At 35.9% G+C, this 22098-nt stretch overlaps 1 protein-coding gene across 6 annotated transcripts; it reads left to right on the forward strand.

Moving 5' to 3' along the window:
- The first annotated feature begins 4572 nt into the window (after positions 1-4572).
- RFESD (Rieske Fe-S domain containing) lies at positions 4573-22098 on the forward strand. 6 transcript variants are annotated; one of them, XM_037801718.1, is made up of 6 exons: positions 4671-4742; positions 5509-5624; positions 6192-6333; positions 15387-15562; positions 15668-15702; positions 20038-22098. In XM_037801718.1, exons 4-6 carry the CDS (start codon positions 15388-15390, stop codon positions 20299-20301), a joined length of 474 nt encoding a protein of 157 aa, XP_037657646.1. In that variant the 5' UTR covers positions 4671-4742; positions 5509-5624; positions 6192-6333; position 15387; the 3' UTR covers positions 20302-22098. The 6 variants fall into 6 exon arrangements, with proteins under 6 accessions (XP_037657650.1, XP_037657646.1, XP_037657647.1 ...); XM_037801719.1 differs by having other exon boundaries at positions 4697-4776; XM_037801720.1 differs by lacking the exon at positions 4671-4742 and having other exon boundaries at positions 4884-5624; positions 6235-6333.

A 22098-nucleotide genomic window follows, 5' to 3' on the forward strand; every position in this document is an offset into this window, starting at 1 on the left:
GCACATTCTCTGACCACAATAGAATGCAACTAGAAGTCAATAACCATCAAAGATCTAGAACATTCACAATATCTGGAGATTAAACAATACACTCCTAAACAGTCAGTGGGTCAAAGAAGAAATTGTTAAATATCTAGAGATGAATGAAAATGAGAACACAACATGTCAAAACTTATGGGACGCATGAAAGCAATATTAAGGAGGAAAGTTATACCTCTAAATGCATGATTAAAAAGGAAGAAAGTGCTAAAATCAAAGAACTAATGGAACAATTAAAGAAACTAGACAATGATCAGTAAACTAATCCTAAAGCAAGTAGAAGAAAAGAAATAACAAGGATTAAAGCAGAAATAAATGATATGGAGAACAACAACAAAAAACCAATAGAGAGAATAAATAAAACAAAAGTTGGTTATTAAGAAGATCAACAAAATTGACAAACCCTTAACTAGATTGACAGTGAAAAAGAGAGAAGACCCAAATAAACAAAATAATAAAGGAGAGGGAGGACATTACTGCAGATCCCAAAGTTTCAAAAATCGTAAGAGGCTACTATGAACAACTGTATGCCAACAAACTAGATAATATAGAGGAAATGGACAATTTCCTGGAAACACATGAACAACCTAGACTGACCAGAGTAGAAACAGAAGACCTCAACAAACCAATCACAAAGAGATCCAATCAGTCATCAAAAAGCTTCCTACAATAAAAGCCCAGAGCCAGATGGCTTCACAGGGAATCCAAAAAGAATTGACACCATTCCTACTTAAACTCTTTGAAAAAATCAAAGAAAATGGAACACTACCTAACTCATTTTATGAAGCCAACTTCACTCCAGTATCAAAACCAGATAAAGATGCTACAAGAAAGGTAAACTACAGGCCAATCTCCCTAATGAATGTAGATGCAAAAATTCTCAACAAAATTTTTGCAAATCGAATCCAAAGACATTAAAAAAATCATTCACCAAGACCAAGTGGGGTTCATCCTAGGCATGCAAGGGTGGTTCAACATAAAATCAATCAATGTAATACAACACATTAACAAATCACAAAGGAAAAATCAAATGATCATCTCAGTAGGTGCTGAAAAAGCATTCAACAAAATGCAGCATCCTTTTTTTTTAATTAAATTCAGTTTTATTGAAATATATTCACATACCATAAAATCATCCATGGTCTACAATCAACTGTTCACAGTACCATCATATAGTTATGCATTCATCACCACAATCTATTTCTGAACATTTTCCTCACATCAGAAAAAGAAAAAAAATAAAAGTAAAAAAGAACACTTAAATCATCCCCCCCATCCCACCCTATTTTTCATTTAGTTTTTGTCCCCTTTTTCTACTCATCCATCCATACACTGGATAAAGAGAGTGTGATCCACAAGGTTTTCACAATCATACTGTCACCGCTTGTAATCTACATTGTTATACAATCGTCTTCAGGAGTCCAGACTACTGGGTTGGCGTTTGATAGTTTCAGGTATTTACTTCTAGCTATTCCAATACATTAAAACCTAAGAGGTATTATCTATATAGTGCATAAGAATCTCCACCAGTCAACATCCTTTTTTAATTAAAAAAAAAAAAAGTCAAAAGGTAGGAATTGAAGGAAACTTACTCAGTATGATAAAGGACATACATGAAAAACCCACAGCCAGCATAGTATTCAATGCTGAAAGACAGACAGCCTTCCCTCTAAGATGAGGAATGAGACAAGTATGCCCACTGTCACCACTATTATTCAACACTGTGCTAGAAGTGCTAGCCAGAGCAATCCAACAAGATGAAGAAATAAAAGGCATCCAAATTTGAAAGGAAAAACTAAAACTGTCATTAGTTGCAGATGATATGGTCTTACATTTGAAAAACCCTGAGAAACCAACAACACAGCTACTTGAGCTAATAAACAAATTTAGCAAAGTAGCAGGATACAAGATTAATGCACATAAGTCAATAATGTTCCTATACACTAGAAACGGCCTAACTGAAGAGACACTCAAGAAAAAGATTCTGTTCTCAATAACAACTAAAAAAATCAAGTACCTAAGAATAAACTTAACCAAGGATGTAAAAGACTTCTACACAGAAAATCACATAACTTAACTAAAAGAAGTAAAAGGGGACCTAAAGAGATGGAAATATATTCCATCTTCATGGGCAGGAAGGCTAAATGTCATTAAGATGTCAATCCTACACAAACTGATCTACAGATACAATGCAATTCCAAGCAAAATTCCAACAACCTACTTTGCAGACTTGGAAAAGCTTGTTATCAAATTTATTTGGAAGGGAAAAATGCCTCAAATTGCTAAAAATATTCTAAAAAAGAAAAACTAAGTGGGAGGACTTACACTTCCTGACTTTGCACAGTAGTCAAAATAGCATGGTATTTGCACAAAGATAAACATATTGATCAATGAATCGAATTGAGAATTCAGAAATAGACCCACAGATCTATGGTCAGTTGATTTTTGATAAGGCCCCTGAATCCACTGAACTGGGATAGAACAGTTTCTTCAACAAATGGGGCTGGGAGAACTGGTTATCCATATCCAAAAGAATGAAAGAGGACCCCTACCTCACACCTATACAAAAACTAACTCAAAGTGGATCAAAGGCCTCAATATAAGAGACAGTACCATAAAAATCCTAGAAGATAATGTAGGGAAACATCTTCAAGACCTAGTATTAGGAGGTCACTTCTTAGACCTTACACCCAAAGCACAAACAACAACAACAACAAAAAATAGATAAATGGGAACTCCTCAAAGTTAAAAGCTTCTGTACGTCAAAGGAATTTGTCAACAAGATAAAGAGGCAGCCAACTCAAAGGGAGAAAATATTTGGAAACCATGTATCTGATAAGAGACTGATATCTTGCATATATAAAGAAATCCTACAACTCAACAATAGTACAAACAGCCCAATTTTAAAAAGGGAAAAGATATGAAAAGACAGTTCTCTGAAGAGGAAATACAAATGGCTAAAAAACACCAGAAAACATGGTCATCTTCACTAGGTATTAGGGAGATGCAAATCAAGACCACAATGAGATATCATCTTACACCAATAAGAATGGCTGCCAGTAAACAAACAGGAAACTACAAATGCTGGAGAGGATATGGAGAAATTAAACTCTTATTCTTTGCTTCTGGGACAGTATAATGGTACAGCCACTCTGGAAAACAGTTTGACGGTTCCTCAGAAAACTGGATATCGAGTTACCCTACAATCCAGCAATTGCACTTCTTGGTATATACTCCGAAGATCTGAAAGCAGTGATACAAACAGATTTGCACACCAATGTTCACAGTGGCATTGTTCACAATTGTCAAGAGATGGAAGCAATCAAAATGTCCTTCAACAGATGAGTGGATAAACAAAATGTATATACACAAGATGGAATACTACACAGAAGTAACAAGGAATGAGGTCGTGAAACATATGACAACATGGATGAAACTTAAAGACGTAATGCTGACTGAAATCAGCCAGACGCAAAAGGAGAGATATTGTATGTTACTACTAATGTGAACTCTGTGAAAAATGTAAAATAAGTGTCTTATAATGTAGAATATAGGGGAACCTAGAGACAGACAGAAGCTATTGAAGGGGGAACGATAATCTAATATGTACAGATATAATGAGGGTGATCTTAATGGTATGGGTATGGTCAGATATGACTATGGTTCCTTTATGGGATTATAAATATCATTGATGCATTAAAGGCAAACATGTTTAAAATATTGATTCCTGGTCCACATCTATAAAGGGTTTTGTTTCATTGGTCTGGGATATAGACTGGGCATCTATGACATTTTAAAAGTCTTCAGTTGTCTCTGAGGTATAAGAACCACTGCAGATGATTAACAAGTCAAGGACATCTTGAAAAACCTATCACACTCAGCTAGCTTCCTGCTTTGCACACAAGTATGAGGTGTTTTTGTTTTGTTTTTTTTTATTAAAATAAGTATAAAAAAGAAGACATAAAGTTGTTTGTAATTTAACTGATCATATAGCCCAGTTGACATCTTAGTAAAGAAGAAAATACTGCGTAGTTCAAAAAAACGAAAGTGGAAACCTGAAAAGCCTCCCCCTCACCCCGGAAGCAACCACTGTTTTGTTTCTTGTGATTTCTTTTAAAAAGTTTATCTATATACCTGCATATCTGTATCTCTAGAAGTAATTTTTATTTACACTAAAGAGAGCATACTACAATAGTATTCTATACTCTGCCTTTTAACATTCATTACATTAAGCAATCTGTCCTTCGGTTACATGGCTACAAAGTTAATTCACAAGTGTACACTGTATTTTAACTTTTTCCCTGCTGATGAGCACTTTGGTTATTCTCATTCTTTCGTTGCAACAAACATCCAGATACGTGCATCCTGACAAACATTCCCAAATATTTTCATAGGGTAAATTTCCCAAAGTGAGATCGCTGGGTACATTTAGTATCTGAATAAAATGTGAGATCAACAAACATTTATAAAACAAATTGATGCCGCCCACGATTAAGCCTGCCAGTTCCGAGGACCTCGCAGAGCGTGGTTGGCCACCGGTCACTAAAGGTGCGGTCATCAGCGGACAGGACCATGGAGGCGGTGCCGGGGTGGGGGCGCTCTCGGGTCACATGTTTGGCTTCGCCCCGCCCCGCAGAGGGCCGCGCCGGTGGGCAAGAGGTTTGGCGCGCGCAGTCGCAGCACGAAGTGGTCCTGGCAGGCCGGTACTGTGGAGGCGGGGCAAGGCACTAGGGGACCGTAAACTCTGTTCTTCCGCGCGGAGGTGGGACGCAGGGCGCGGGGCGGGGCTTACTGGGCAGCTGCTTCCTGCTAGACGCGGGGGCTGGACTCGGGCTTCCGGCGGCGGCCCCTAGCAGCGGGGGTTGTCGGGTGTTGTGTGCCCTTTGCTCACGGGCCCGCCGAGCACTACTGCTGTCCAAGGTCTCGGTTCTGCAGTCGTTAATGTTTAATTCGTTAATGTTTAACCTCCCAGGGCAGGTTCCGCTCGTCACTGCGTGGCCCACCAATCTTGTTCACTTTTAACAAGAATCCGGTCTCCGCCCTGCACCTGTCGCCTCAGGGTGGCAGGCGGAGGGGTTTAATAAGCTTTCCTGGCATTGCTACACTATAAAATATAAAAACCGCTCCAGAATTTCTGCAGTCCCTTCCTTCCTAGATATTCATCTCCTCAAGTCTGCAATCGGGAGACTCCACAGCACTGAACAGCCACGCTCAGGCTGTTTTGGTGGTTCCTGGACCTGTGAGCACTCGCTCAGTCCAAGAACTGCAAACCGTGTTTACTAAAAGGTTAAATACAGCCTGGACGGAAAAACGGTCGGAACTGGAAGAATCTTATAGATGACAGCTGACGTTATTTGCGCGTTTCCCACCGTCAGGCCCTGCTCTAAACCCTTGTGTATTAAAGCTTTTATTCTTCGTCACACCCCTCTATGTGGCAGGTACTATCCTTCTGCCTTTCTTACAAACCAGGAAACTCGCACAGAGAGAGGAAGCAACTTAACCGGAATCGCGCTGCTAGTAAGATGCGTAGTCAGGACTCAAACCTGCGCCCGGCTCACCTGAACACGGATCGCTGATGTCACCAGGTGACTGTAGCGAATTTCAGAGCGGTGGCGTGACTTTATTAAGTTACTAGGTGTATTCAATTTTAAACATTTGTTGGCGCGTTAGCGTTACCATATTAAAACACACACACACACACACACACACACACACACACACACACACACAAACGACCATCATCTTTGGTGTAATTTACATATATCTTTGCTTTGCTAAAAAGTTTTTGTGCTGTCAAGATAGTTTACTTGCAGGCCAGGAGTTTTTATAAATCCGTGGAGGCTACCTAGATGAAATGTTAGCGTTTATGTATCTATGGTTAACAAATTTAAACTCTTAAGATCTGGATTTGAATTCTGAGCTTGCTACTTTGTGAGTTTGGGCAAGCTTTTTTACCTTATCTGGAAAATAGGTATTTTCATCATCTGGAAAATAGGAAAAATAAGTATTTTCCTCATCTGGAAAATTGTATAATAACTACTCCGTGGCAGTTTTGTGAGGATTAAGGAACTAATATATGCAAAGTGTCCAAGTGTTAGGCCTTCACTGAAGGATAACTAATTTTGTCTATTATTATTCTATCTTCCAACAAGATACAAAACTACTAGCAAAGACATTTCTCTTTCTTCCATGAAGCTAAAAGCAAGGGCGTCACCCTACAGCTTTGCATTCTGATAATGTGCAGACCAAGTCCCCAGAAGTAGGAAAGTACCTTAGTGCTAAGAGGAGTAACAAGTAAGTACCTTTATTTTTCCTACTTTGACCATGTCTCTTTTGTCTCTAGTGTCTAGTGAAAATGTAATTTTAATTTTTAAAAAATTTAACCTTAATGTATTCCCTGTGACCAAAAGATATCTAATAGAGACTGAGAATCCATTTAGCTAATTTGTCATTTTACATGGTGTTATCACCCATAAAAACCTAAGATTAAGCACAGGGCAAAAATTTCTTGAATTGTGGAACAAAATGGCTATATTTTTCAGCAGGAAACTTTCTTCATCTAGTCCCCAAACTGGATGAGTCATTTAATTTTCACTTTCTTTTATTCCATTAAGGTTCTACTGAGTTAAAGTAGACTCAAAATAGGGGAAATGTGTAGGAGTATATGAATAGTGCATCCAAGTAACAGTAATTAAGGTGAGAAGTACCGTGGACTCTATCTATTAACTGTTGTCTGACTAGACCATGATAGTCACAATATTTAATAAAGAATAATATGAATGTTAAATATAGATGGTCACCAGATGCCATAAATAAATAGTACCATTTATGATACACAGAAGAAACAATTATTTGAAGAATGAGAAAATACTTTTTCTAAGCAAAATGCAGGGCTGTGATGTAATCATAGTTCTCTGAAACCTTTATCATTTTGTCCCAGCCTTTTCTGCTTATTTCTTATCAGCCCTTAAAAAGTTCACTATAGTTTTTCTTCTTTGGAGGCAAAGACTATATGGTTGAAGAGACTGAAATTTAAAGGACTGTCTTTGAATCTCATTTTTTTCAGAGACAGGGAAGAACTTAATTAATTTTTTATGTTAGTCCACATCTCATGTATTTTGTTACCTCCTTGATCCTAGTATTTCTTTTCTAGTTTTTGCTTAGAAAAAAAAAGTAAGAGGATTATTCACTTACTTCCTCCTCTAGTGCCAGGTTTTGAAGTGAGTTGTACAAAATTCTCAAGCAGTTCAATCATGATCTATGCATAGGCACATTCTCTGAGGATAGAAAGTGCCATTTTATCCCCCTTTCCTTGGGATTTGGGTCATTCGCTACATAAATATAAAGTAGGATACAACTTAAACATTGAAAAGAGTAAATATAAGAATTAAATGTAGTGTTTGGAGACATGTTTATTATTTCCCTTGCTTTTCTCTATAGATTTACCATATGTATATTTTATTCATGAATAATATATTGTTTGGTTTTGCCTGTTTTTGCACTTGATAAAAATGGAAGCATACTGAATTGTTTTTTTTTTTAGTTACATTTCTTAGCTTAATTTAATTTGATGTGGCCATACATTTTCCTCTGTTATACAGCATTCCATTGAATGAACATATACAGATTGTCCAGTCTACTGTTCATGAATTTTTTAGTTATTTTCCAGTCTTTTGCGGTTATTATTTCTGTGCATGTCTTTGGGTGTACCTATGCATGTTTCTCCGTGGAATATATCTAAAGCGGCATTGTTGAATCATGAAGATGTTCACCTTTACTAGGTAATGCCAAACTGTGGTAGCACTAATTTATATCATCACTAGCAGTTGCTCCATATCCTCACCAAAACCTGGTGTAAGTTTTTGCCAAGCTGGTGGGTGGAAAATAGTATCCCATTTGTGGCTTTGCTTTGCATTTACTTTACATTTTTCTACTAATGAGATTGCTCTTTGCATGTGATTATTGGCCATTCAGATTTCTCACTTGTGAAATGTTTATGTCTTTTGCTCATTTTTCTATAGTTATTTGGCATTTTCTTATTTGTCTGTAGAAGTTCTTCATATATTATGGATTTTAATCCTTTGGTGGTTGTATGAGTTGCAAATTCCACATTTCTTTCCATTCTTTTTCTTCAGCCTATTTCCCTCCCTTTCAGTTCCCATTTTTATCATTATTGCCCCTCTGTCTGTTCTATCACAAAATGAGATAAGGCTGCATGCCCAACACTGTGGAGGTAAAAATTGCCACCTGTGCACTTTTGTATACTTTGGGTAGCTGCCAAAATCAAGTAAAACTTGATGACTGGGTAATCTTAATGTTGTGAGAATGTTCAGGAATGACTATGGTTTGTTAATTTTTTGGGGGGTATGGTAGGAACATTTTGGAAGCAATGTAGTTATTTTAGGTTATTTGTTTTTCTTATTCCTCTGTTTTGTTTGGTTTGATATTTTTTATTGTTTGTTTTTTTAATTTTTTGATAAAGTTAAAAAATAAAAAATAAAAAATCTGATGACTATTTTGAGAAGCAATATTCCAGCCTTTCCTCAGCCATGACTAACCCAGAAAAACATGGCCATGGTTTGTCTTTTCTTTAACACACACACACACACACACACACACACACTTGCTTTTTTATTATGAAATAATTATTTTTTAAATTAAAAGCATATGTATTAAAAAAAGCATATGTATTAATTTTCCATCCTTTTGTAAGTAGGTTAGATAGAACAAAGATTAACAATGCATACTTCAGAGTACAAATTTAACATCCCTCATGTTTGAGTGAAATAAACCAGACCCAAAAAGACAGACATTATATGATCTTCCTTACATGAAATATCTAAAATATGCAACTTCATAGAGACAGATAGTAGATTACAGGGGGTGAAGGTAAAGGAAAAGTGATTTTATTGCTTATTGGAAACAGAGTTTTGTTTTGAGGTGATGCAAAATTGGGGTAATGGACATTAGTGATGATAGCACAATATTGTGAATGTAATAATACCACTGAAGTGTACACTTAAAAGTGGTTAGAATGGAAAATTTTGAGTTATACATGTTATTATGAAAAAAGTTTTTTAGAAAAAGTTTTATAAGGTAACTGGAAAATTGGGAAAAAAAATTGTCATCCCTACTACTTTACTAAACTTGATTTATGTGATGCTTTCCTTTATTCATTGAATTCAAAGCTCCTGCCTCCCCATTAACACACACACACACACGCACACGCACACCTCTTTACCTCTTTAGTTTTGGAGCCCAGGCTGATACATGATATCTATTGATATCTGTCTTCTATATGGCTCTGAGCTACCCCTCTCAAAATAATGGCTTATAAATTCTTCTTTCTAAAACACACTCCTAATGCAAACACATAGAGGTTTTATTCATGAATAATAATTTCTGTTTTATAAACTTATTTTTTAGATGAGCTATGCACTTTTCCTCTGAACATATGATCCCAGCCAATCATACAGGATTCAGTAAATATTTAGAGAAGCCGTCAGGAAAATTCCCTGCAGAAGGCCTATAGCCTCTTAACATTGCCATGTAAAAAGTTTTCCCCCATTCCGAACTAGTACACTGGGGTCCAAGTGCCCCTTTTAAAGAAGTTGGGTGAGTGTGTTTGTATATAAAATGCTAAACCCAAGGTTTGAGTGAAATTAAAATGGCAAGTTCCTGTTGATTAGGGAAAGGTACATTGTCATCCTGTATAAATTCCTATGAAATATTACAATATCACTCTACTTAAAGAGGATAAATTGTGAAAAATCAGCCTACTAAAATTCAAATACCTGTTTTGAAGTTGACATGTGATTTATAATTTTCTTAAATACTTTAAATTGTAGGTAAGTATGTGCCACTTTGGATATATTATGTCCCCCCAAAAGCCATATTCTTTAATGCATTCTTGTGGGGGTAGACTTACTAGTATTGATTAGATTGGAATCTTTTGATTGTTTCCATGGAAATGTGATTTAGTCAACTGTGGACAAAACATTTGATTTAAGTATTTCCATGGAGATGTGGACCCAGCCCATTCAAGGTAGGTCTTGATTTAATCACTGGAGTCCTATAAAAGAGCTCATAAACAGAAGGAGCTCAGAGGAGTTGAGAGAGACATTTTGGAGAGAAGCTAAGAGCTGACACTGATGCTGACACTTGGAGATGTTTGGAGATGCTAGCCCATGGTTTACTCCAGAGAAGCTAAGAGAGGACCCCAATGCTTAGATGCACAGGAGCTAAAGAAGCAAAGAGAGATTCACTTCCTTTCTTTTTCCATATATAATTCCTTCCTTTCCTTTTTCATATATAATTCCTTATCTTACATAAGCCTAAGTTGGATACCTCTCAGATTGTCTGGAGCTTTCTGTAGTTTCTAACTCTGATGAGAGAAATCCATAAAATGATGAAATTCTGTTAAAATGGAACTGAAAATGAAAATGTTGAGTAAAACCTAGATTTTGCCACAATCTTTAGAAGAATTGTTGTCACATTTTGTTTTGGAAGACTTGTGTCCAACATAAACATCTGTTGAGGCTTTGTAAGATGACTGAATACTTATTTTGGGTTGAAAACACATACATGCCTTTTTTTTTAAATTCAGTTTTATTGAGATATATTCACATACCGTACAGTCATCCAAAGTATATAATCAGTTATTCATAGTACCATCATGTAGTTCTGCATTCATCACCACAATCAATTTTTGAACATTTTAATTACTCCAAAAAAATAAATAAAAAATAATAAAAATAAAAGTAAAAAAGAACATTCAAAACATCCCACTCCCCCAACCCCCCTATTATTCATTTAATTTTTGTTCCCATTTTTCTACTCATCTGTGCATACACTGGATAAAGGGAGTGTGAGCCACAAGATTTTCACAATCACAGTCACACATGTAAGCTGTATAGTTAATACGCTTGTCTTCAAGAATCAAGGCTACTGGGTTGCAGTTCAACAGTTTCAGGTATTTCCTTCTGGCTATTCCAGTACACTAAAAACTAAAAAGGGATATCTATATAGCACATAAGAATAATCCCCAGAATGACGTCTCAACTCCATTTGAAATCTCTCAGCCACAGAAACTTTATTTTGTTTGATTTCTCATCCCCCTTTTGATCAAGAAGGCTTTCTTAAATCTCACGATGCCGGTTTCAGGCTCATCCCTGAGAGTCATGTCCTGTGTTGCCAGTGAGATTTACAACCCTGGGAGTCATGTCCCATGTAGGGGGGGAGGGCAGTGAATTCACCTGCAGAGTTGCACATGCCATTTTTAAGGCTGATTGTGTGCTCTTTAAATTTTAAAGAATGCTTAATAAGTGTTGTACAGTGGGAAATATTAATCATTATTTTGATTTAAAAACTGACTGAGTCAGACTCATGTAGAACTTACCCTTGAGCCTGTCCCTATGAACAATATTGATAAATTTCTCATAGTCTTGATTTTTCTCACCCTTTAATACCTATATTTGACCAGAAAGATATTAAGGAATGTAATAGGAGACAAACTTTAGAAATATTGGGAGAAGTGCGTGGTAATGGTTATATTCTGGATGTAAGCCCTTGTTTGGATGCTGGCTGGTATTTGATTTCTAGGAGTATGGAAATATAGCAAGTATTCTGGTTTGCTAATGCTGCCATTTTGCAAAATACCATAAAAGGATTGGCTTTTATAAAGGGGGTTTATCTGGTTATAAAGTTACAGTCTGAAGACCATGAAAATGTCCAAATGAAGGCATAAACACAAGTATACCTTCGCAGAAGGAAGGCCAATGGCATCCGGAAAACTTCTGTTACCTCTCAAGGCACATGACTGGCATCTGCTGATCCCAGGTTGTGTTCCAGCTCCACTCAGCTCTTTTGCATTCTTCAAAGTGTCTCTCTTGGCTGCAGCAGCACTGAGTTCGTTCTGTTTGTCAGCTCTTTTATATGGCTCCAGTGATTTAATTAAGACCCACCCTGAATGGGTGGGGTAACACCTCCATGGAAATTATCCAATCAGAGTTCTTGCCCACAGTTGATTGAATCATACTCAATCAATAGGTTCCAACCTAATCAACACTAATACGTCTGCTCCCACAAGATTGCATCAAAGAACATGGCATTTTGGGGGACATAATACATCCAAACTGGCACAGGGAGTAAGTGAAATTATAAGGAGAAACATGCAGGGTAGACCCAGCTCTGTATGAAACAACCAGAGTTTTGGGACAACCACAGTTTCCTGGGAAACCCAAGTTTTGTTCAGGTATCATTCATTATTTAATATACAGAGATGGCCAATATTGACGTGGAATTTACCTCACTGCCTGCCTATTTTGCTTGTTTGCAATTCCAGGAGAATATGGGATAGAGAAGAGAGCAGGGAGTGGATTTATCAATATGAATGATAAATGAAGGCTGGACACTGCTGATCTTGCCTCTCTTCAACTTCTTGCAGGCCTCTCTTCTACCTGACAGCTAAATGTTGAAGTGTTTCAGGAATTGCCCTGAACCTTCTTCCCTATTTGCACATGCTTTTCAGCTGATTTCATTGAATTCCATAACTTGAAAACTCCAAATTTATGCCTCTAGTGACTCTAGTTTCATGTATCTATGACTTGTTATCTCCACTTGGATAGCTGTAAGTCATCTCAGAGTCAATATGTGCAAAATGTATTAGCTTTTGATTTTCCATCCTTGCAGAAATATCCTTCCTTTCTCAGTCTTTCCCATCACAGTCACTGGCACCACAATCTACCTAACTGTACACACCTAAAACCTGGAAATCATCCTTATTTCTTTTTATGCAGTTCCTTCATTCCAATCCATCAGTCCAACCTCTCTGTGCCTCAATCTCCTCATTGTAAAATTAAGATAATAGTACCTTTGTAGTACTGTGTTGGGGGAAATAAGTGTAAAGTCTTAAATCATTGCCTGGTACATGGTAAGCACAATATAATTGTAGCTACTCTATTATTGTTGTTGTTGTTACTTTTTTTCTCTACTTGCATTGTCAACACCTGGTCTAAGCTACCATTATCCATCCCATGAACCATTGCAATAACTTTCTGGTTTCTGTGCTTCTATTCTCGCTCTTCTACAACCCATTTGCCACACAGCCAGGATGATCTTTTAAAAACAATCATGTCACACTTCCCTGCTTCACACCTTTTAGGGGCTTCCCCTTGCTCTTAGAATAAAATCCACACACAGCACTGCACAGCTTGGCTTCTGCCTACTTTGTCAACCTAGTCTTCTGCCACTCTCCATGCTCATTATGCTTCAGTCTCCTATCTGTTCCTCAGATTAACCAATTCTTTTCTTTCTTCCTGCTTTTCTATTTGCTGCTTCTGCAGCATGGAATTCTCTTCCTTAGCTCTTATCATATCTAGTTCATTTGCATTTTTCAGATTTCAACTTAACTGTGATCTCAGTTAGCTTCCCAACCCACTATTCGGAAAATTGCCTCCCTGTGTTAATGCTGTCATGTTATACAGTTTATTCCCTTTATGACTCTTATCATAGTGTATAATTATCATATTTATGTATTTATTTATTATCTGTCTCACCATTATAATATAATCTTTGGAAGGACAGAGACCTTATCTGTCTTACTTCCTGAAATGCCAATCACATAGTTGATGTTCAGAAAAAATTTTCAAATGAATGATCATCACTAATAAGGAAGGAGAACTTTGCAGGAGAAGCTGAAGATCCATTATTGAAAGTTTTATTTTTACTTTATAATTCTGCCGTGCTAAAGATTATTGTCAATAGCCACTACTTGACAGTTTTGCCTGTTTTTAAATGTTATTTATGTCTCCTTAAATAAATCCTAGAGAAACTTGTCCATCAGTGTCCCAAAGTAGGTTGTGATTAGATGTTACTGTGGGCCTTGGATTTCTGTCATCTGCTTTAAGCCTTTAAATTTCTGTCCAATAGTAAAGGGATTGAAGTAGTCCTTCTCCAAGATTGTTCTAGGTGCATAAAGGATCTCACTTGAATGAAGCAGGCAACCCCTCTCCTGTTCACCTACATTGTGGAGTGAGCTTCTCTTATAAGACCATTGGTGGAAGGGACATTGTCCAGATGCTTGAAGATATCCATTTTCCAAAAGAGAGAAGGAACCCCATAGGGACATGTAATTATTAGGCAATAAAGGAAAAGCAAAACCCTTTGATTTTGTCTTGTAATTTTTATTTCATGCAAAGATTCAGAGTATGCTGTTGCCTAGAGAAGAAAGCTCTCTTTTTTGTCAACCCTAAAATAGATAAGTTTATACACAGTATATACAGAATAACACTTGGAAAGTTACAGTCAAAACCACCTCAATCTCTCTTCTGAGAAAGGGAGAAAAGCAGGAATTTTCCTGAAATGTTGGGATAGCAATTCCTGTCTCTAATAGAAAGAAGTAAGGAATAACAGGATAGAATTGACACTAGGACTGGAGAAAGAATATAAAACTTTTTGGCAAAACAGGATATATAGTTTTATTCAGAAACTATCATAGAAAAAAATTAAATGCCTCCCCAAATGGGAAACCCTCAGGAAAATCTTCTGCAGGGAACCTGAGACCCCTAACACTGATATATCTTGATATTTTCTTCTCAGATGGAATGAACATACCATGACTATGTTCTTAAAGTATACAAAAGGCCTCTGTGTTGCTGTCAGAAAGACAGGGTACATATCTGTGCTGAGAAAAAAAAATATGTATATATAATAATACCTATAATGCTCTAGTAAAACTTTTGTTTAGAAATATTAGTTTATATACCTCTATAAATTAATTGAAGAGAGAGCCATCTCTCTGAATGCCAAAATAAGGCAGAAGGGAGTAATAAATGGGATGACAATTTCTAAGGTAAGAAAATAAAAGGTGTCATTTCACCCCTATTTCATCCTGCTGGAATAGTCATATGGTTTTGCCTATAAGAGCTGGCTGTAGACCCCAACCCAAACCAGGGGAACCATTTCAGCCAAGGGATTCAGGACTATTTAGACTACTCAAGAATCCATCTTGAACAGAAGACTGAAAACAACACAGATAATAACCAGATATTGTTAAGCATTGAATTTGATAGGAAATAAAAGGGTAGTGAAACTTTAGTCTCTATGTCTTAGAGTTCTGGAATATCCATCTTAAGCGCTGAAACGAATGACTCTCGCTCAGTGGGGAGTCATCCCTAATTTTGGCAGGCTTTAAGAGTCTCTGACTCAAAAATACTGACTACATCTGGTATTTATGAATGTTTTATTTTATGTACCTACAGAAAATTGCCTCATTATTTCAGAGAAATAATTGATATAATTATTTCTGTGAGCTACTTGTAATTTTTTCTTTTTCTTTTTTTAACTAGCATGGATCTTAATGACCCTGTACAAAATCCTGAAAAGAAGGAATATTCTTCTGTCTGTGTTGGCAGAGTAGATGACATTAAAAAATCTGAAAGAATGGCAGCTGTTGTGCACAATAGGGAAGTGGTCATTTTCTACCATAAAGGAGAATATCATGCTATGGATATTCGCTGTTACCGTAAGATTTTTTTCTTTATTAAGCCTTTTATTTACTTAAAAACTACAAAACTATCAAAACATCAATTTTATTCTAACCAGACATAACGTTCAATTCCTTTTTCAGATTCAGGAGGACCTTTACATTTAGGAGAAATAGAGGTATGTAAAATTACATCTATTATCAACAAATCCAGATATTTCCTATTTCTGTTCTTTTTATTTTTTTTACTAGAGTGGTTGTAGGTTTGCATAAAGTATAGAGTTTTTCCTATTAATATTTTACATTAGTGTGATTCTTTTGTCACAATTTTGATGAAACAGATTATTATATTATTAACCATCATCCATGGTTTACATCAGGGTTCACTCTTTGTATTGATTGTATGGTTCTATGAGTTGTTTTTATTATAATTATTATTCTGGTAACATATTTACAACCTAAATTTTCTCATTTTAACCACTTTCAAGTATATAATTCAGTGGTTCAGTGGTGTTAAATACATTCACAATGTTGTGCTACCATCGGTCATCCATTACCAGAACTTATGATCAACCTAAATAGAAACTGTATAATTTAAGCCTTAATTCCCTACTCCCTACCCTGACCCCATCCCAGTTAACCTATATTCTAGATTCTGGCTCTATGAATTTGCTTATTCTAATTATTTCATATCATTGAGGGCGTACAATATTTGTCCTTTTGTGTCTGGCTTATTTCACTCAACATGATGTCTTCAAGGTTCATCCATGTTGAAAAATATTTCAGGACTTCATTCCTTTTTATGGCTAAGTAAATATCAATGAATATACCACATTTTGTATATCCATTTTTCTGTTGATGGACACTTTGGTTGCTTCTGCCACTTGGCAATTGTGAATAAAGCTGCTATAAACATCAGTGTGTAAATATCTATTCAAGTCCCTGCTTTCAAATCTTTTGGGTATAACCTAGAGTGAGATTGCCTGGTCATATGGTAATTCTATCCTTAACTTTCTGAGTAACCGCCAAACTGTTATCTATAGTAGTGACACCATTTTACATTCCCACCAATGATGTATAAGGCTTCCTATTTTTCCACATCCTTGCCAACATGTTATTTTATGTTTTTTTTTTTTTTTTTTAATAGTAGCCATTCTAGTGCATGTGAAATGGTTTCTCACTATGGTTTTGGCTTTCCATTTCCTTGATGGCTAATGATGTTGAGCATCTTTTCATGTGCTTATTGGCCATTTGTGTATCTTCTTTGGAGAAATGTCTATTCAAGACCTTTGTCCACTTTTAAATTGGATTGTTTGTCTTTTATTGTTGTTACAGGAGTTCTTTATAGATTCTGGATATTAAATCTTTATCAGATATATTGTTACCAGATATTTTCTCCCATTCTGTAAGTTGTCTTTTCACTTTCTTGATAATGTCCTTTGATGTACAAAAGTTTTAAATTTTGATGAAGTGCCATTTATCTGTTTTTTCTTTTGTTGCTCATGCTTTTGGTGTAAAATCTCAGAAATCATTGCTTAATACAAGGTCTTGAAGATGTTTCCCTGTTTTTTCTTCTAGGAGTTTTATAGTTTTAGTTCTTATATTTAGGTCTTTGATTTATTTTGAGTTGATTTTTGTATATGGTGTGAGGTAGAAGTCCATTTCCATTCTTTTGCATGTAGATATCCAGTTTCCCAGCACCACTTGTTGAAAAGACTATTCTTTCCCCATTGAGTGGACTTAGCACCTGTGTCAAAACTCAGTTGGCCATAGATATATGGGTATTCTTCTGAAGTCTAAATTCTATTCCATTGGTCCATATGTCTGCTCTTATGCCATGCCATGCTGTTTTGATTACTAGAGCTTTGTAATTAGTTTTAAAATTGGAAAGTGTGTGTGCTCCAAGTTTGTTTTTTTTTCCAAGATGGTTTTGGCTATTCAGGGCCCCTTACCTTCCATATGAATTTGATAATTATCTTTTCCATTTTTGCAAAGAAGGCTGTTGGAATTTTGATTAGGATCTTATTATTTTTATTTCATTCTTTATTCAAAAATAATTTATATTTGGGTTTGAACCATATTTTAATGCTTTAATATAATTGCCAAGATTTTAGGAATTCACAACCCTTCCATTCCACAGATAAATATGAAAACTGTGCATGCATTTTGACCTAGTAATTATACTTCAAGGTATCTATTGTACAAATAATAATTGTGCAGATGCTTAAATGCACACACACACAAGAGGTTCATTGCAGGATTATTCATTATGTGAAAATTGGAGGCAACTTAAATGTTTCAACAATAGGAAGTTGGTTAAAGTATGACACAGCCATGCTATGGAATACTATATAACCAATATAAATTAATTAATGAGGTATAGACCTATATGTGTTGGTATGGAGGGATGTCAACAATGTATTTTTTAGTGAAAAGAGCAAGTTGTAGAATCATAGGTCTAATGAGATCCCATTTTTTGTCAAAAATAACATTTAATTTTTACTTTATATACTTTCTTCATTGAGTATATTACTTTTATAAAGTAAGCCATATATATGTATTTTATATGTATATTTATACATATATGTTTATATATAGATATATATTTAAAGCAAGCCACACACTGAAGGCTTAGCTGAGGAGGAATGTGGAAACTGGCTTGTCGCCTGGCATTACAAAGCTAACTGCCTAATTTCTTGCTTTCTAATTCCTTAAACTGATGACTGTCTGTCTCTGGCTAGTGTGAAGTACAAGCTTGAACTTAGCTTTCCACTCTTTCTACCCTTGATATCTACCTGGTTCCACACCTGTCTTGGTGTTAATGACATACATGTGTTTAAATATATGTGAATGTTTGCTGATGGTTCTGTGGAGGTACACTATCAGTATTCCTACGCTTCTAACGTATAGGAGAAATGTAAGCACTGAATGATGATAATGTCATAGAAGAATTCCCTCAGTTTCAGTCATAATGAGAGTCTTAAGTCCTTGCTAGTCAAAGTGTGGTCTACAGACCAGTAACATCAGTGTCATTGGAGAGCTTGTGAAAAATGTGGAATCTTTGGCCCCACCCTAAGCCTATTGAATCACTATCTTCATTTTTGCAAGATCCAAGTGATTCCCATGATCTTTAAAGTTTGAGCAGCACTAATTTTTTTAATCATATTTTTTATTGTAAAATATAACATTTATACATAGAAGTGATCATTTTCCAAGTGAAATTTAACAAGTAGTTAGAGAACAAATTTCAAAGAATATTATAGTTTCCTGTTCCACAGTTTCAGTTATTTCCTTATTGTGGAATATAACATATATACAAAAAAGGTAATATCTTTCAAAGTATGCTTTAACAAGTAGTTATATAGGAAATTTCCAAAGTTGTTATGAGTTATAGTACCATAGTTTCAGTTATTTCTTTATTGTGAAATATAACATGTATACAAAAAGTGGTAGTTTTCAAATTACAATTTACCAAGTAGCTATAGAACAAATTTCAAAGGACGCTATATGTTACAGTTCCATCATTTCAGTTCTTTCCTTCTAGGTATTCTAATACCCAGCAACTAAGAAAAAAGCAAATTATATAAAGATTCAGTATTCATAATTCTTTGTTAAATTCCTTCTTGTCTGTTGCTACCCCTTCCTCTAGTTTAATCACTTTCCCAATCTTCAGGGATGTCTAGGTAGTGACCACCCTAAGCTGTTCATGTTAAAAAGGGATGTCAACTTTATGAGAAAAGGGGACACATCGAGTTGATGTTCTTGAAGAGGCTATTGTTACCTCTGGACTTTGGGACTTAGTTGGCATAGGAGTTCTCTGAAGAATTTAAGTTTCTGAAGAATAAACTTAGTGAGTGAAACCTTTATAGAGTCTCAAATAGGGATCCAGGTATTCTTTAAGGTTTTCAGGATGACTGTTGACTTGGACTTATCATACTGTGGTCATTTGGCATTTCTAGGTGGAGCTTGCATAGGAGTAACCTCCAGGACAGCCTCTTGGCTCTGTTTGAATTCTAAGAGAGAACAGCACTGCTTTAAGACAGTTAAAAACACTCAAAGTTGGGAGTTGACTTACTTTGGATCAAATTGCTCTTCAATTAATATACCTACCCATGTCTTTAATATCCCCTCTTGAATTTATATCCAAAGTTTACAGTTCTTCCAGCAGCTGGTAAAAATTCCTTTAGAAGCATGTGAAGTCTTTACCCCATTTCTGTCAAGGAAGCCACAATTAACATCTAATAGATGAAGCCACAACTACAGTTATATGGTAAAGTAGCCAAGCAAGTCATCTGATTGAGCGCTAACACACTGGGTTTCTAGTCAACTGCAAAACAGGACTTGATGACTATGTTGAGATTAGGTTCTGCCTTATGCTGAATAGTTTGTAAATGGGAGGAAAAGAGAAACTAGACATTATTTAACCTGGTTCTTTTGCACTAGATCTGTTGAGTCAGATGTTTATAGTGAACTTTTGAAATGTCAGACTATTAATCAATTATCTTCTTCCCCAGGATTTTGATGGACGATCTTGTATTGTTTGTCCCTGGCATAGATACAAAATTACTTTGGCAACAGGAGAAGGACTCTATCAGTCTATAAACCCTAAAGATCCATCAGCAAAACCCAAGTGGTGCTCCAAAGGAATAAAACAAAGGATTCATACAGTGACAGTGGACAATGGAAATATTTATGTGACTCTTTCTAATGAACCTTTTAAGTGTGACTCTGATTTCTATGCCACTGGAGACTTCAAAGTAATTCAGAGTTCTTTCTGATAAAAAATACATGACAATGAAAAAATTGTGTCTGCTTTGAAACTTTTTAGAATAACTATGCTTCAATACCAAAGATAATGATTTTTTCCAACATAAATACAATTATTATTTATCTTTAAAAATCATATAAATCTAAGGAGTTTATATCCATATGTATTTAGTATGATATAAGGGTTATCATCAGGATCTATAGAATTTATTTCTTCAGATCCTCTGCATTGATTGGAACCTGAAGGAATGTTCAGTTTAAGAAGAAAGAAAATAATTTGGAAAGGAAATTCAAGAAGAAAGAAAATAATTGGACTATACACAATGAATAAAAGGTAAAAGGCAAGATCTAGTAGGAAAAATTTCTAAATTATCTGGGAAGAATCCTTATTTTGTATAGCATATTCTATTCTGGAAAATTTTTAAAATATACAAAGTAAACAGTATAGTATAATTACCCCCATGTACACATCACACAGCTTTAACAATTATCAGCATTGTTCCATTTTTGTTTCATTGTTACCTCCATACATTCTTCACTTCCTCTATTTGATTATTTTTAGTTTTTTTAAAGGTGAACTATAAATACGTTGAAATGCTCTAATCTTAATTGTGTAATTTTTACTTATAGCAGACTTTGAAACTGAAAAGTTCCCTCTAAAAATGGGATCAATTTATATGCTGCAGTTAAAAATTAAAAACTTACCAAGGCAAAAAGCCAAGTAGACCTTGGCTCAGTTTCTCTTCAGTGAAGGGAGACAGGAACCCACACACAGCTGCTGCCAAACCATGAGAGCCAAAGTGCTTTAAATGCATGTGTGCACAACTAAACATTTCACGTAAATGTTAGAGAGAGATGAGATCTAGGGTTTTGTTTTCTCAGGGCCCCTTCTGCTGAGTTCACAGGCAGTGTTGATGACCCTGGTTTTACCATGCCTGTTATTTATGGCCAGTGCTGTTCTGGTTGCCTGGTGCCCACACCATACTAGATAAATATTCAGAATGACACTCTGAGTACTGGTCATGTGGTACTCAACAGCACAGTAGAATAAGAGCTGAGGAGTAAGTGGGACCAGAAAGGTCTGGGGTAAATATTATGACTCCAGAGTGGAGGTGGGCTGTTAAGATTGAAATTTACTCTTAAAGCATGGTAATTTTAGTGGGACACAGGATTGAATTAAGGCTCCAAACCTGATACTTGATCATTCTGAGGGGCCCACCTGGAATCTTTCCCTTGGTTATTGTAAAAGCAGTAAGTGAATAAGGTATGCATTAGTTAAGACTTTGCTTAACCAATTGTTACATCTCATTACAATTCCTTTTCTGTTGACATATGAGTAGCATGAGGGATTGCAACATGTGCTACTCATTTCTCAGACTACTATATACTATTATTCTCAGTATAAATACTGTTTATGGCAGCAGCTGCTCACTAGGTACAGAAAATATACCATCCTGGGATCTCAGGGGCTAACCCTTCAGTGACGGTCAGGTCTTAACATATCTTCATAATTTAAAGTGCATAGAAGAAACCATAGGACCTCCTCCAGCAAAAACTGTGGTCCTAGTTTGCAGAGCCATGCATTTCTCAGGATCCAGTGGCAACAATGCATAATATGGACTGGATTTCTGGTCCTAAATTGATTTCTCTAAATCTGGAAATAAAAAATGTCATGTCTTGTCCTTGTAAACAAAAATCTTCTAATCAGATTTGTACATAGTATTTTTTCCATGCATGTCTTTATTACTCATCTAACTACACACTGGATAAACGGGTGTCAGTCACAAGGTTTTTACAATCACACAGTC

Source organism: Choloepus didactylus, chromosome 13 (genome assembly GCF_015220235.1).
Source record: "Choloepus didactylus isolate mChoDid1 chromosome 13, mChoDid1.pri, whole genome shotgun sequence".
NCBI classification, from domain to species: Eukaryota; Metazoa; Chordata; class Mammalia; order Pilosa; family Megalonychidae; genus Choloepus; species Choloepus didactylus.

Excerpts from the sequence above, each read along its gene's own strand:
- RFESD (XM_037801722.1), top strand. The coding sequence starts at position 15,388 with ATGGATCTTAATGACCCTGTACAAAATCCTGAAAAGAAGGAATATTCT. Across the intron at positions 15,563-15,667 it reads TATGGATATTCGCTGTTACC|ATTCAGGAGGACCTTTACAT; the intron begins GTAAGATTTTTT and ends TTCCTTTTTCAG. Across the intron at positions 15,703-20,037 it reads TACATTTAGGAGAAATAGAG|GATTTTGATGGACGATCTTG; the intron begins GTATGTAAAATT and ends CTTCTTCCCCAG.